This window comes from Megalobrama amblycephala, linkage group LG7 (assembly GCF_018812025.1).
Source record: "Megalobrama amblycephala isolate DHTTF-2021 linkage group LG7, ASM1881202v1, whole genome shotgun sequence".
NCBI lineage: Eukaryota > Metazoa > Chordata > Actinopteri > Cypriniformes > Xenocyprididae > Megalobrama > Megalobrama amblycephala.
The window spans coordinates 15,219,717-15,235,853 of record NC_063050.1 but is presented as its reverse complement, the minus strand read 5'-3'; the positions used below and the strand labels follow the sequence as shown (position 1 = coordinate 15,235,853).

Genomic DNA, 16,137 nt, shown 5'->3' with positions numbered 1-16,137 from the left:
AAATAATAAAAAAGTTTACGTTTTATAAGCACAAATGCTGGCCTTGCTCTTTTCTCCGATGCGCATTCGTGACGTCACGTAATACGCAATTACGCTGAAAAGGTCACGGTTGACGTGGGCGGAAGTATCGAGTCAGTGTTTACATTACAAATGTGCGGAAGGAGGATCGTATACACATATTCAAATGTCTTTGTGTCAGTTTATTGTTTAACCCTTTGAGCGGTACGTTCCCACATATGGGATGTTTATTTTTGTGCCCCTGGGCGTACGGTCCACATATGGGATTTAGAATGTTCAGCGACGTCACATAACTGCTAGATTCAAACTGTGCTTTCGTGCTCTGGCTGCGAGACGGACGTGCGCTCTCTTGTCATCACAGCTATGCAGTGTTTTCAGCCACATAATGTTTCTTTTAAGGTTTCAGACATTTAAATACGCATAAGCACCATTAAACAATACATTTGGAGTTTATAAAATACACACTGATGTCAGACGTCAGTGGAAGCATCAATAAACAGTGAATTCAAATATAATTTGCCGACATTTATTCATATCAGACACACATAATGGGTCTAAGTAACTATAAAGTTTACTCTCTTATTTTTCCAGTTCACCAGCCACTTACTTGCATATATTTCAGGAGAAACTGATGTATTCACCTGCTGTAAATCAGACTGACAGAACTCTGTGAACTGCAGTGCAAACTAAGATGGCGGCGCCCATCTCGCATTATAGATCAAGATAAAGATCATTTATAAAGGTTTTTAAATGACAAAACACACTCACTCAAACATATTTGAGAATCGGAATATCATATAGTTGAAGACATTTAAGCAAGTTTGCGAATATTTTAAATAAAAAAGGAAAAACAAAATAATATTGATCCATCTCTCATACAGTGTTATTGTGGCTACGTTCAGCGCTCGTGACACGCACACGTCACCATGGAAACAATAAAGGCAAACGTTCTAAAATAAGGGTCGCCTTAAAAAAAAAAACTCACTCTGGCGGTCAGTTAGAATATTTTAAACTCACGCTTGAAAGGTGTGTGTATCCTGGGTGTTTTAATATTAGAAAGCCTAAAAGAAAATTTTTGTCAGGACAGAAATTTGTGACTTTTCATAGATTTCCTATACACAATCCTGAGCGAATGAAACTGTGGTTGCTACGCCTACGTCAACCGTGACCTTTTCAACGTAATTGCATATTACGTGACGTCACGAACGCGCATCGGAGAAAAGAGCAAAGCCAGCATTTGTGCTTATAAAACTTAAACTTTTTTTTTTTTTTAAATGACTGATCGTTTCGCTAGATAAGACCCTTATTCATCGTCTGGTATCGTCTGGTGTCCTTTAAAGCCCTTCGAAGCTGCACTGAAGCCGCCATTTGGACCTTCAACCATTTGGTGCCCATTGAAATGAATGATATGGAGAAAAATCCTAGAATGTTTACATCAAAAACCTTAATTTCTTTTCGACTGAAGAAAGAAAGACATGGACATCTTGGATGACATGGGGGTGAGTAAATTATCAGCAAACGTTTATTTAAAAGTGAACTAATCCTTTAACAGTTACAAACTGTAATTTAAAAAAACAGTTATATACTGGTAACACTGTTGCCAGTAGTTTACTGTAAAATTGAGTTTTGCGGGTCACCATTGTGCTGAAGAGTAGAGTCTGTGCTTAAAGCTGCAGTCCGCAACTTTTTTTGGTTAAAAATGATCCAAAATCAACTTTTGAACAAGTACATAACCAGCCAGTGTTTAAAACTATCTCATTATCTTGTCTTGATTCACAACAGTAAGCTTGTAATAATGTTTTATAATAAGAGCGACATGGCGGATTTCCGCAGGAAATTCAAGCATGCAGCAATTCGTCTGTGCGTCATTACGTCATGTCTGTAAACAAAGGAAGGAGTTCCGTCGAGTCAGTTACATCAGTTACGCGAGGAAGCTGCCGGTAGCGGCTCATTTATAACCTTTTCTCACAACAGCTGAAATAATTAAACTTATCATTTTGATGGCGGATTGTAATCCAGAAAGGTCCAAATGACAATCATCAGTGACAACTGGAGATTCAGCCGTAGACAAAAAGCAAAAGACTTTGGACTGCGGAGTGGATACAGAAATTGAAATCTACAGGTAACGCTAATACACAATAAATACACAGTCACGCATTGCTGATGTTGTTAACATTAACAATTTGAGAACAATATAACATTAATAATAATTTGCACGGTTTGGTGTGATCAGAGCTAAGCGATCATTAGATTTAATCATCATTGGCAGCGTGATTTATTGTAGGCCTGATGCTTTTTTCCTCAGTTGGTCAAAACAAAAGTGGCAGACATGTTACTTACTTGTTCAGATGATATTTTCCAGTGAAAATTCTTATATTGGTCATACTTTCAAGACATAGAATCTGTGATTCTGAAGTACAGTATCCACACCGGTGCGGTGACTGACAGCAAGCATTAGATTCACCCGTGCTGAGGCACAACGCACGTACAGATAACTGTTCCGCATATGACTGCAATCGCATGTTTCAAACAGAGATGGTGACAAAGAGGAAAAGTTGCGGACAGCAGCTTTAAGTTCAGGAAAAGATCAAGATGCATTGGTGATATGCTGCATGTTGTTTTATTTAACAGATGATGACTGTTCATAATAATAATATGGTCATATTATTAACATATAATAAAAATTAGTTTGTAAATTTAAATGGCAGTCTGACAATTTGAGGCAGTTGGTTTCTGCAAATTAAATGAGGTAACACAAGTTTTAATTTAGTGTATGATATTTTTACAGTAACATACTGTAGATTACAGTAAATAACTGTACAATCAATAGTAAATTACTAGCAACAGTGTTGCCTCAAATTCATCTAAAAGATTCACATTTACTGCCTGAGAAATGTTTTATATTTAGTCAAATAATACAATTAGAATTATAAGACACTATATAGAGCTCTTACCAATCAAATTAACTCCCAGCAACAAAGTTAATCTTTGTACTGCAGAGGGGGCATGGAAATTGAGATGGTACAATTACAGCTGCCTAAATAATGATGAGAGTAATGTTTTAAAAATACAATTTTGTTTATTGAACATATAACTTTGTACAAAATATCACATTTGCAATCATGCTCATATTTGTGAAATCCGTTCTCTTGCTGTTGTTGTTTAATCATATCATATATCATGATATAAATAGCAAGATCTCAAACAAGTACCGTTTTGCAATAATTTCTTGAATTTTGTGGGAATTTGTATTAATTTTGGTGCCATTTTTGATATAATCCCTCATTGATTTCTGACGTGTGCCAACAGTTACAAAAGAAATCAAAGTTATTGATTGGATTTGAAGCAGGAATTTTTCCATCCAATCGCAGTAATGATGTTAACAAATAAATCATACAATTTAGTGCAGTCATGGTCTTAGTCTTGGTCATTACAAAAGTAAGGTTTTTGTGTTTGTTACCTGCAGGTCAAAATGAAGCAAAGTGTTTATCATGACAGCGTCACAGTAATCTCTCTAAACCAGCCCGTATACATAGTGGAGAAGATGACACCAGATATGGAAGAGTGAGTGATCTCTGTTCATTATTTAAACATTGTGTTATTGAGACAGAATAAGAGCATTTCTATTTGTGAAATTAAATGGAACTGATTGATTGCAGGCCTCATTAATCTGAGTTTATGCACCTCAGTGTTTGAATGGAAAAAGTTCACTTAAAAAACGTATTCACCTAAAAAACTTGGGTGCATAAGCTCAGATCAATGAGGCCAACAATCAAAGTTCCGAAACAAAATACAAAACCTGTGCTAACTGAAATAAAACAATTTTATAAAAATTATTTATTTCAAGATTTATAAGCAATTTTTTTGCAGACTGGTCATTTTTGACTGAGAATACCACAACTGCAGCTTTTTTTTTTTTTTTTTTTTTTTACCAAAGTTGTTAAACCCTGTGTAAGTTAAACAGTAAGTTTCAGAAAAAGAAAATCCTCTCTGGGTCAAAATGTCCAAAGTGCTAGGTTGAGGTTAATGAATGATTAACCCAAAAATAAATGTAAAAATTAATAATTTCATAACATTGCAAACCATTGTGCTGCTATGTTTTCACTGGAGTTCATACAGTTCTTTTCCACAAAATGTCTCTGTCACGGTGGGTGGCTGTAATGAAAGTGCACAACAATGAAGATACTCAAATAGTCCTTAATCCAAGAATCAAAACAATAACCAGCAGAATAATTAAGAGGAAACAAAACCACAACACATTAACATTGAACAATCCAAGACCAAGAACTGACAGAGACTGAGGGCTTTAAGGGTTAGTTCACCCAAAAAATGAAAATTCTGTCATTAATTACTCACCCTCATGTCGTTTCACACCCGTAAGACCTTCCTTCAGCTCCAGATCCTGCATCACATGCACATGCACGTGTTCAGCTTCGGCCAATATTGTGTTGCAGTTCGGACGTAAATAAGGAAGCCTCACTTCACTATGAATGACGATGGTTCAAATTGTTGAATAAAGTCATTATTTTTGTTTTGTTTTAGAGCACAAAAATGATTCTTGTCGCTTCATAACATTAAGGTTGAACCACTGTAGTCACGCTGACTGTTTTTAACTACCTTTCTGGACATCAAAATTGTATTGAATGTTGCATTGATTCTTCTTGCTACCTCCTCTTTTTGTGTTCTTTGCACCATCTGATAGTGTTTTCATTTTCTCAGTTCCATGAAGAAAGTTTTAGGCTGGACTGTGAAAATCCTCAGTGTGAGAGCTGAAGATGGGATTGAGATGTGCTCCATTCTCAGAGAATCTACAGACAAAACTTATGTCAGTTTCATTGCCATGGACTCCAGTGGAGCTGTCATCAAAGCCACAGAGGTCAAAGAGTAAGTTGAACGAATATCAGTTATTTATATTAAATCAATTTTAATTTAGAGCAATTATGAAAATGATTTGAGTGCATTCATTTTAAATACAACTGCCCATGAGGCTATTGGTTTATCAACCATGTTCATGCAAGGAAATCAGTAAGGGAAATTACGTGGCAAGAGCATGACCACACATAAAGTCACAATCCCTAGACGTTATTTATTTAATTTTAATTTATTAAACTTTATGTATGTGCATTAACAAAAATATACTCTTCACATTTCCCCCTTGCCTGCTTGTCTGAATTACAACTGTTTTTTAATTAGGTTGACAGAGTTATGTGCAGCATCTGAAATATGTTCACTCCCACAGGAAACTGAACACTGAGCTCAAAGCTTTAACATCTGAACTGGAGAAGGTTTTTGGTCCTGGTTTGGAAATCAAAGTGGAGGACAGTCCTGAAAACCCTGAAGGTCCCGGTCAAGGAGTCACAATTACTCTCATCGCTTTCGGGGTGGTGCTGGCTATTAGCATTGTGAATATTGTGTCAACGGTTATCTATAATGTCAAGTAAGTTAGTACTGTGTATGCAAAAGCAGTTTTTTTCTATCACTTTTCTTTGACTGTTAAACAATAAAAAAATATATATTTTTTTTTGATACAGAATCAACTTAGTTCTGGTCAACTGACCTGAAAAGAATTTCTAAATGAAAAAAGGAACCCTAAAATCAACATTAAGTCAAAATTATTATTTTTTTTTTAATTTGTTTAATTTATTCTTTTTGTTCAGCCTGAACTGTCAGTAGTTGTGCCACTGATTTGATTATTGTTTTAGTTAACTCTTGTAGGTAATACAGTAATGTCATATCATTTATCTTTAAAGTAATACAATAACGTTTCATGTTGATTTTGAAAACTGATCGTGTTTTAGGGGTAATTTTTTCACAGTGAAGAAAATTAATATGTTTGGTTAAGTAGTTTTAATACTTTTTTTTTTTTTTTTTTGCTGCCTCAGGAAAAAGAAACAGGAACATTTATTGTGCCAAAATTTACATGAAAATGTACCTGTACCTCAAAGGAGATGGAGTCTTGACAACCTTGCTGACTTTAACATGTAAGTGCCAAAATTGTTAAAGATCCGATCCAATCAGTTAAACTCATTAGTAAAAGATTGTTCTCAAATACAAAATATGCATTAGTTCCCATGTTATTATGCATTGATATTTGACTAAACATGTTTCTTTCCTTGTTAACAGAAACCCAGAATCCAGAGCGGCAATGGAACTTCATGAAATAAAAAGTAAAGCACATTGATGAAACGACAAACTAAAGACTATAACAAGTCTCAGGTTTCTGTGGGAATCGGAGCTTCCAACGGCAGCTGCAGTGACACAATGACTTTACCAATCAGTGATTGGCTCTTTTATTTATAAAGCGGGACATATTACGCCATATTGAGCGTTGCAGTTTCTCCCATTCATAAGTAATAGGAGTGAACTGTCTTTATATATCTATAGACTTTGGTTAAAATTAAGTTTATGATCCATAACTACTGAGGGTTCCGGAAGTATTTTTTCCAATCATTTTCTCCATAGGGAAATATATTTTTAACAATAACTTAAAAACCTTAAAAGACAGCCCTACTGTGAGCTACAAGGTTGTTAATAGAGATATATACATATAGATACATACATATATATATATATATAAAATGAACATTTTTAAATGAGTAGTTTTATATTTCTCCATCATTTTTTATTTGATTATGCTATCTTGCAATGCTTCATGGCATTGTAGTTCTTTCCCTCTTGTAGTTTTGTCTTTTTGTCCTAGTTTTGAAAATTTTTTGGCTTCAAATCAAAGTTTATAACGTTATGTTTCACCTTGTAGCTGGTTGTCTTGGTTCATGGCTTATAACTCTTTAACAAAGACTTTAACAAATCCCTATGGGAAAAATGAATGGGAAATATTGAAATGCTGAAAGAGGAGGGGGGCGCTAATGCACTCTATAGCTCCCTCTGCAGGTCAGGCGGAGCAAAGTGCATCAACCACCTGTGTTCACGTACATGGTCAAATGGAGTATACAGATATCCAGTATCCGGATATGGAAATACATATGTTGACAGGAAGTAGGACATTTTTTAATCCTGATACTTCCACAGAAGATAGGCTATATGTACATTTTTTTAATATTTACACCACTTCTGTTATTGATTGCTATCAGGATGTGATGAGAGTTTTAACTCACGGAATCTCTTTCCCCAGTAGATAGACGCCAGAGTAAAACTTTGATCCCTTGTTAAAAAAGCCAAAGGAAGCAATTTGCAATTTCACAATTCGTTTGCCTTAATCGACAGGAAAAATTAAACTATTCTGATGTGAAGTAGACCTGTTCTGCGAGTATGTTCTTTTTTTTACTCTTTTATAGGAAAATGTAAGGTATTATGCCAGCTAACAGAATTTTGTTATAAGAACGTTCTCTAAATGTTCAGTGTTGGTTCTGGGAATGTAAAAAATGTCCAGTTTTCTTGACATTAGAGCAATGTTTTTATAAGCTATAATGTATAATGTTACGTTCTTACAACTTAATTTTGATTTAAAATTCAACATTCTATGAACGTTGATTTGTAACATTCCAAGAACATAAAAATGTCCAGTTTCCTTAATGTTAGTACAATGTTATTTAAAGGTTAGTATGATGTTCCTGAAACATTCTTTCAATCATTCAAACACCTGCTGTGAACAAACACTGAAAGAAGGAGCTGAAGAATAAAAAGTCTTGGTGCTGAAGAATTTTTAGCATGAAAAACATGGCTTAAGGTGCCTGATTTTCTTTTTAAGGAAGAAGAAGAATGGCCCACGTCCAACATGAATCAGTTGTCAATACCTCCAGATGACCCAGAGGTCAAAGTGGAATGCACTGCACATGCCTTTACCTGTCAGGTTTCAAAGTCTCCTACCAGTCAGTTTCTAAGCTATTTTTTTGCAGCTTGTAGAACAGAGGAAAGCTTTACAAGTATTTACTGCTGCAGGAAAGGATGTTCAAAGCATTGAATCAAATAAACTTCATGCATCAAGAAAGAAAAAGGCCAAAATGGATGTCAAATCATTGACTGTTGATGATCTCATGTTCATGATCATTCAGTATTATCAACAGGAGAGATTTTCTGATGAGATTGCTGCATTGAAGGCAGGAGCTACAGTAAAGAAGAAGACTGACAACTTTAAGCTTGATCCAGTGCTGGAAAATGGTCTTCTGAGAGTTGGAGGGAGACTTGCTAGGGCTGCCATGCCAGAGGGAGAAAGACATTCAGTTATTTTGTCTAAGGACCAGGCTATTTATCAACTTATCTTGAAGCATATACATCAGCAATTGGGCCATGCAGGAAGGAATTATATGTTATCATTTCTTCATAAGTTACTGTATAATTAATGCTAATTCTGCTTGTCAAAATATAATCTCTGACTGTGTCATATGTTGTTGTTGTTTTCAAAGAAATGTTGGAGAGCAAAAAATGTCTGACTTGCCAGCATGCAGACAGAGTTATACCTGATTTACCACCATTCATAAATGTTGGTGTTGACTACTTTGGGCTATTGAAATCAAGAAAGAAACAGTTAAATGCTATGGGCTAATTTTCACCTGCATGGCAAGCAGGGCTGTACATTTTGAGATGGCTTATACTTTAAATACCGACTCCTGTATTAATGCCATTCGCCAGTTTGTGTGTCGTCATGGTCAAGTTGCTCAGTTGAGATCAGGTAATGGTACAAATTTTGTTGGAGCTGAGGGAAGCGGTAGCTGGGTTAGACCATAACAAGATCCAGCATGCATTGTCATCAAAGGGACTTAAGTGGATATTCAACCCTCCTGTCGGGTCTCACATTGGTGGAATTTGGGAGAGGCTCATTTGGCATGTTGTATTCAACCATTAGATAACAATCTTATGGATAATGAAACCTTTCAAACCCATTACGAAAGCCTCTGATGATGTGAATGATCTTGAGACACCTAATCATATTCTCCTCCTAAAGTCTAAACCATCAATGATTCCAGGAGTTTTTCGATGAAGGAGATTTGTACATCAAAAAAAGATGGAGACAGGTGCAATACTTGTCAGATCTCTTCTGGAAACGATGGGTAAGGGAATATTTACCATTACATTACAAGAGAGACAGAAATGGATAAAACCATGAAGAAGTTTTAAAGTGGGAGACATTGTGGCTATCAAGGATCCTGTAGCTCTTCGCGGCTCCTGGTTGATGGGAAGAATAATTGACCTGATAAAAATGGATTTGTCCGATCAGTCCAACTTAAGATAAAAACCGGGCAGCTGGATATGTCCGTGTCCAAAATCTGTTTACTGCTGGAAGTGGAGCACTGAAGCTGAATCAGAATCCCATGCAAAGACAATCATGGCTCCTTCTACCAGTCATTGTACCATGTAAACTTTGTAACAAGTTGTCACTAAACTTAATGCAATTATGTTTAGTTACCATATTTGACAATCACAATAGACTTATTGTGATGCAAGGTTGTTGTTGTTTACTATATTAAAAATTGTTTTTACTATATTATTATTATCATTTAAACTGAATTTGATTATTGCAGTAATGTATGTTTTAATTCATACTCAAAGCTGAAGGGCGCCCTCACAGAAAGAATCATGGAGGTTGGTGGTTGCTTTAGTTGAGCTCTTGACCCCTGACTTTTATAGAGCTGCTTCTTTATCAGCAATCATGTGTATTCACAAAACATTTCTTCATTGATAAAGAAAAACAATGCAGCTGTTTCAATAACAGACTAACGATTGCATTAAAGTGGTTTAAACAACTGCTTTTTTCTGTAATTGCTTATTTAAAGAATTCTAGTATCAATCGCAAACAAAGTGAAAAATATGATTTGCAACACTGTCATTGTTAACTTTTTGTTTAAAACTTTGTTTTGCGTCATGTATACACTCACAGACATCAACATTCATTATACAAAACACATTCATGGTTCCCAAATGCATTGATTTTTTTTTTTTTTTATTTTTTTTTTTTTATTGTCACCATTGTTGAGGTTTGTATGATGAGTGCTGATAATTCACACCAGAAGCATTTCAGATCGAAGCGGTTGGTTTCGCGAGACCATTAAATTTGCCTGTCCAACGTTGTTTTCGTTGCTTTTTTCATGTATTTAATTACTAAATTGTTATTTTTTGTCCGGTTTTATTGTGTTTATTGCTATGCCATACTTTATTTTGCTGTAGCCATGAAGTTAATACACTTAAAAGTCCAGTTATGGACAAACAGAAACAAAGAAATATAAAGTTTTTCAACTTCGAATCTCTTGTTGTCAGTTTCTGGCCTCCTAGTGATGTGAAATATGAGCGGGAGTTTACTCAGGGTGATTATTCTGACTTTGTTTTGTATTTGAGCTGCGCGTCTTCGACGCGGCGTCCGTCAAAAATAGGAGAGGTGCCTATCTTTAGCGAAGCGGCGCGTCGAGCCGCATCTGGGACGCTTCTCAAACGCACCGCGGCGCGGCTGGTGTAAACACGAGCATTGACTAGAGCGGCCGCGTATCAGCTCCGGTAGCCGCGTCGCAGCCGTAACGCGCCGCACACGCGTGCAGTGTAAAGGCTTTAGTGTGTCATTTTTAAAATAGTTTCGGACAACGAAATATGAATGAGTTCAGTGTTAAAAAAAACAACTTCCATCACATTTTTGAGTTTATTATTTGCTTTTCACATAACACTTCAATACCAAAAGTAAGGAAAACTACAATAAAGCTGTTTATTAAACCACTTTAATGCAGTTGTTTGTCTGTACAACAAAAATTGAAACCAACACATTGATCTTTATCAATACAAAAAAGTTTCTTGAAAACATGCGACGGCTTATAAAGAAGCAACTCTATAATAGTCAGGGCTCAAGAGCTCAACTAAAGCAACCACCAACCTCCATGATGGTGACCTCAAACGAAACATCTAAACTTCTGTTAATTCTCAATAAGAGCTTCTGTAGACGTGTGACAGAAATAAAGTCAGTCTGGTTAATAATAAGTGAAGCTGGTAATGCTGTTTGTGGAGTTGTTTAATCAGATCTTCAGAGATTTAATGTCTTTTATCTTCAGTTCATCTAAGGCTGTGGCTGAAGAAAGTTGTAGTTTGTGTTCTTATTTCTCTTTCTTTCAGTGTTTGTTCACAGCAGGTGTTTGAATGATTGAAAGAATGTTTCAGGAACATCATACTAACCTTTAAATAACATTCGACTAACATTAAGGAAACTGAACATTTTCATGTTCTTGGAATGTTACAAATCAACGTTCCTACAATGTTGAATTTTAGATCAAAATTAAGTTGAAAGAACGTTTGAGGAACATTATATCTTATAAAAATGTTACTCTAACATCAAGAAAACTGGACGTTTTTAATGTTCCCAGAACCAACACTGAATATTGAGAGAACGTTCTTATAACAAAATTCTGTTAGCTGGGACTGAACTAGAATACATAAACTATTGCATGAGAAGGTGTGGAAGTACAAACTCAAAACAAGTTCAGTAACAAAATCTGGGTTCAAATCATCTCAAATATCCTTATATAAACCTGTAACATCAACTTCTTTCCAGAAAATCCCTCCCACATCACTCATTATTGACCTCTATGAAGCACCTTTGATACCTGTTTATACCAGAGAATAACTGTTTATGACATACAATAAAGAACAGCTCAGAGAGAGATTACAGGAGGAATAGTCATTCTCTTCACTGCCAGGCTTCATAATACAGGCTGCACTGACAGTGAATTATGAAAAAGATGGATTTATTCTATATTTTATTTATTCTATCTTGTCTTCACATCCACAGTGTAAGGAGTGCTATTGGTAAGCCAAATTTATTCAATGTTTCTTCTTTCTAAATCTTTCTTAGATCACACAGTACATAACATACCAGTTCTTCAAAAAGTTTAATCCAGATCTGAATTATCTAGATTTGGAAATCCCATGAATTGCTACATTTTACTTTCATCCTTGTTTTTAAAAACAAAAGACTGGATCACCCAAATCCAGAAACACACTTTTTCAGATGACCAAATGTGGATTAATCTCATTTCACTATGTAGGCTGCTAGCTAAGAGCAACATAAGAGAAGAGCATTTCAGAACCATTTTTAAACTGCGTAATTTGTCTTGTTTTTTCAGTATTTTGTATCAATGTGGTCTATGTGCTGCTGAATTTAGCCTTTTATTTGTTTGTTAAGTTCTGAAACCAATGACTTGTTGTTGTTTAAGGTACCTCAGAGATAAACTGTGTGACTGGAACTAATAACTATTTAGGGAGTATCCTGGAGGGATATGAAGGTGAGAAATGTTTACACTTAACCTAACTAGTTCACAATATTAGATTTGCATTTACAAGTAACATTTTTTATTACATTAATGTGATAATATAATGTTTATATATATAGTGTATTAAGAGTATTTAAATATGTATACAATCTGTCCTTCAGGAGATTTAGACATCCTCACTAATATCAGACCTATTGATCGTCTGGTGCTGGAGTCACATAATGATCCCATTGGTGTGTCATTTCTGGAGCTGGTTTACACTAATGGAGACTCAACTGCTACTGTACGAACCGTCAAACCACTGGACGCTGATGTACTACAGGTTTGTTTCACTAATACATTTGTTAGATAAAGTAAATAAATATAAAATGAACAATCATACTTACATATTCATACAGAAAAATATATTACTTTCATAAAGAAAGTGACATACTGTTATTTCTTCCAGATAGGAGGGAGTTTGTCTTATTCAGTCACCTGCTCAAATACAGGGGTATGTTTATTTACATAATATCATAATCCAATCATTCAATAAGACATAATGCATTATAGAAATAGAAATTAAGCAAATAAACCTTCACTATAAAGTCTTCATTGTGCATTTCAGATGAAAAATACAAAGGTGGTATATATTCTGGATGTCAATGACAATCCTCCGATCTTCCAGAGTAAATCATACAGCGCCACAGTGTCAGAGGTGTGTGTAATGTCATCTTTATACAGCAGTAGTGTGTTTGGTCACTCAGAGACTCACATCTCTTTGTAAACTGTGTCTTTTGCTCCAGACGACGGCTGTGGGTTCAGATGTGCTCAGGGTGATCGCTGAAGATGCAGATGTTTCTCCAGAAAACAACAGAATTACATATTCTATACAGGTGAGTCTATCTCATGTATTTTTTATATTACAAACACAACAGGCTTCTACAAATTGTTGTTTCCACACCTTAACCTGTTAACCAATCTAAAAATTTCTAAAAATAAAAATAAAAAAAAATAAAAAAATAAAAAAATGAATTTCTAAAAATTCTAAAATAAAAGTTAAATTTCCAGTACGGCTCTCAATCAAGTTATTTTTATAAATATTTTAATGGCCAATCAATTTAAATATAATATATATTTTGAAAAACTAAGCTGGGGAGAGTGGGGTACAACACTTTTTGTCTAGTACAACTATGTGGTCTTATTTCATTAATACAATGTATTTTCTTTATTATTATTATTATTATTTATTTATTTATTTATCTCAAAAGAAAGAAAGTGAAATGTGGCAACATGCCCCACAGATATGACAGTTTAATATGTTTTCTGATCTAATAAAAATATGTATACAAGACAGATTAAAATATTTTGTCAATGAAATACAATTGTTAACATGTTCATATAAAATAATGGCATTTTTTTAAATAAATCTCAGTCATTATTCAGCTGTTTCTCGTGGTTTCTCAACAGAATAAAAGAATGGTGAATTATATCTCTAACAGCAGCAGCACAGTTAGCACAGGGCTCATTGTAATGCAGTGTTACAACAGGACCCATCTGTGCTAGTCCTGGCTAATGTTTTCTGCTAGTTAGTGAAGCAATAAAGAACTAAACTGCTAAAAATAGAATTTGTAGAAATAACAGATTTTTCTCATTTTAAATAAACACTAAAAACTGAAATGACAAATTAACTACAGTTTACGTTTTGCTATGGTTAAATGTTCCGCAATATCTTCCAAATGTTTTTGAATTATGGCACAGTTTTTATATATATATATATATATATATATATATATATATATGTATATATAGTATTCTTATGGCAACTAGTAAATACTTGTTTTGTCATGTTAGTGTGGAAATGTTTAAACCATGTGTTACAACTGTGCTCCGCTCAGCCCTACCCAGATAGCAACACTGTGTCGGCCCAAATCCGGCCCACATCTGGCACATGCGGAATGATGATCTGGCCCACACGTGGCAGGAATGATGGCACTTGGGCGGACCGCTCCTGTTTGCCAGATCTGGACCACCAGCAGGCCATAGAAATGCCAAATGTCAGCCAAGAGCAAAGAACTGGACCTTATCTGATCCACAACATATTTATATATTATTTATAGAGTCATCTCAGCATTAACAATCCTGTTATCAAGCAGAATCACTGAAGGAAAGAAGGAAACAGAAAAAAAAGAGATGAGCAGAAACACAAGAACTACAACTGACTTCAGTCACAGCCTTAGAGGAAATCAACTGAAGATAAAAGACATTAAATCTCTGAAGATCTGATTAAACAACTCCACAAACAGCATTACCAGCTTCACTTATTACTAACCAGACTGACTTTATTTCTGTTCCATGTCTACAAAAGTTCCTGCTGAGAATTAACAGAAGTTTAACTCTCATGTTTGTTTCATTTCAGGTTACCATGATGGTGATTGATGTTTCCATTAGTTGGCCTCTTAACTTTTCACATATATTTTTGCCTTCTCTGGCTGCTGTGGTAGTGTTTGTGTCAAACACATTAGCAGTAGCAAAGAAAACTGAAGCATAATCATTGATAACTATTGATGATTTTGTAATCATCATATAGCCTGTGAACAACACTGTGTCAAACAATTAGCTATCAAATAGCGTGCTTCACTGAAGTCATAATAATTGAATATAAATGTTACTGCAAAATGAAATCCAGATGTTTTGCAGAAATCAGTTAGAAGATGAAAATAAATAAAAACACAAGAAGGAAAACTATGTTGACAAACACAGATATCAGTAATCAGCATATGAATCTCAATGATGGTGACAATAAACAAAATATTTAGACAATCAGATCAGCTGCATAATGCTCTGATGCATTCTGGGAGTTTTGTACTATAGTACCCAGCATGCATTGCGGCTACATGATGCTTTTGATTGTCACCATAGTTGAGATTCATGTGCTGATTCTTGATGTCTTAGTGTGTCATCTCAAAGTACCTATATTAAAAAAAAAAAAATAATAATTTCTGCAATACAGCTCAAGCTCATGGTTTGACAGGGTTTGTAATGTTAGTGTATTAATGGTGCAAAACATTTCTTTTAATCTAAACAACATCATTGATTAGTAAAACCATCAACGGCTAACAGCCAACACCTGATCTCATTTCACTTTTTATTGCTGCTGCTAATGTGTTTGGTAAACACACTATCAAAGCAGTCAGAAAAGACAGTTATATATGTATAAAGTTAAGAGGCCAACTAATGGAAATATCAATCACCATCATGGTAACCTCAAATGTAACAAACGAGTTAAACCTGTTAATTCTCAATAAGATCTTCTGTAGACGTGTGACAGAAATAAAGTCAGTCTGGTTAGTAATAAGTGAAGCTGGTAATGCTGATTGTGGAGTTGTTTAATCAGATCTTCAGAGATTTAATGTCTTTTATCTTTAGTTGATTTCCTCTAAGGCTGTGACTGAAGTCAGTTGTAGTTCTTGTGTTTCTGCTCATCTCTTTTTTTCTTCTTTCCCTCAGTGATTCTGCTTGAAAACAGGCTTGTTAATGTTGAAATGACTCTATAAATAATACATAAGATTTTGTGGATCAGATAAGGTCCAGTTCTTTGCTCTTGGCTGACATTTGGCATTTTTATGGCCTGCTGGTGGTCCAGATCTGGCAAACAGGAGCGGTCCGCCCAAGTGCCATCATTCCTGCCACATGTGGGCCAGATCATCATTCCGCATGTGCCAGATGTGGGCCGGATTTGGGCCGACACAGTGTTGCTATCTGGGTATACATCAATTTGAGTGTACATAAGCTCAGTTTGTGTTTTACTGATATTCTCATTTAAATCATGTGCCCTGACAGCCTCCAGCACCAGATGAACTTGAAGTGAGAGATGACGGAAACATCAGGTTGAAACAACGTCTGAACTTCAACAATAATCAACAGTACATCTTCA

At 35.2% G+C, this 16,137-nt stretch overlaps 2 protein-coding genes across 2 annotated transcripts in view; both read left to right on the top strand.

The window, feature by feature from the left end:
* The window catches only part of LOC125273125 (protocadherin Fat 1-like), a 184,278-nt gene that overhangs the window by 153,362 nt on the left and 14,779 nt on the right, over nt 1-16,137 (top strand). The gene's annotated exons all lie outside the window — the stretch shown is intronic.
* On the top strand, nt 2,849-6,540 carry LOC125271821. Its single transcript, XM_048196080.1, has 5 exons — nt 2,849-3,582; nt 4,738-4,902; nt 5,258-5,455; nt 5,901-5,999; nt 6,142-6,540. The coding sequence occupies exons 1-5, from the start codon at nt 3,491-3,493 to the stop codon at nt 6,197-6,199; spliced, it is 612 nt and encodes a 203-aa protein (XP_048052037.1). The 5' UTR covers nt 2,849-3,490; the 3' UTR covers nt 6,200-6,540.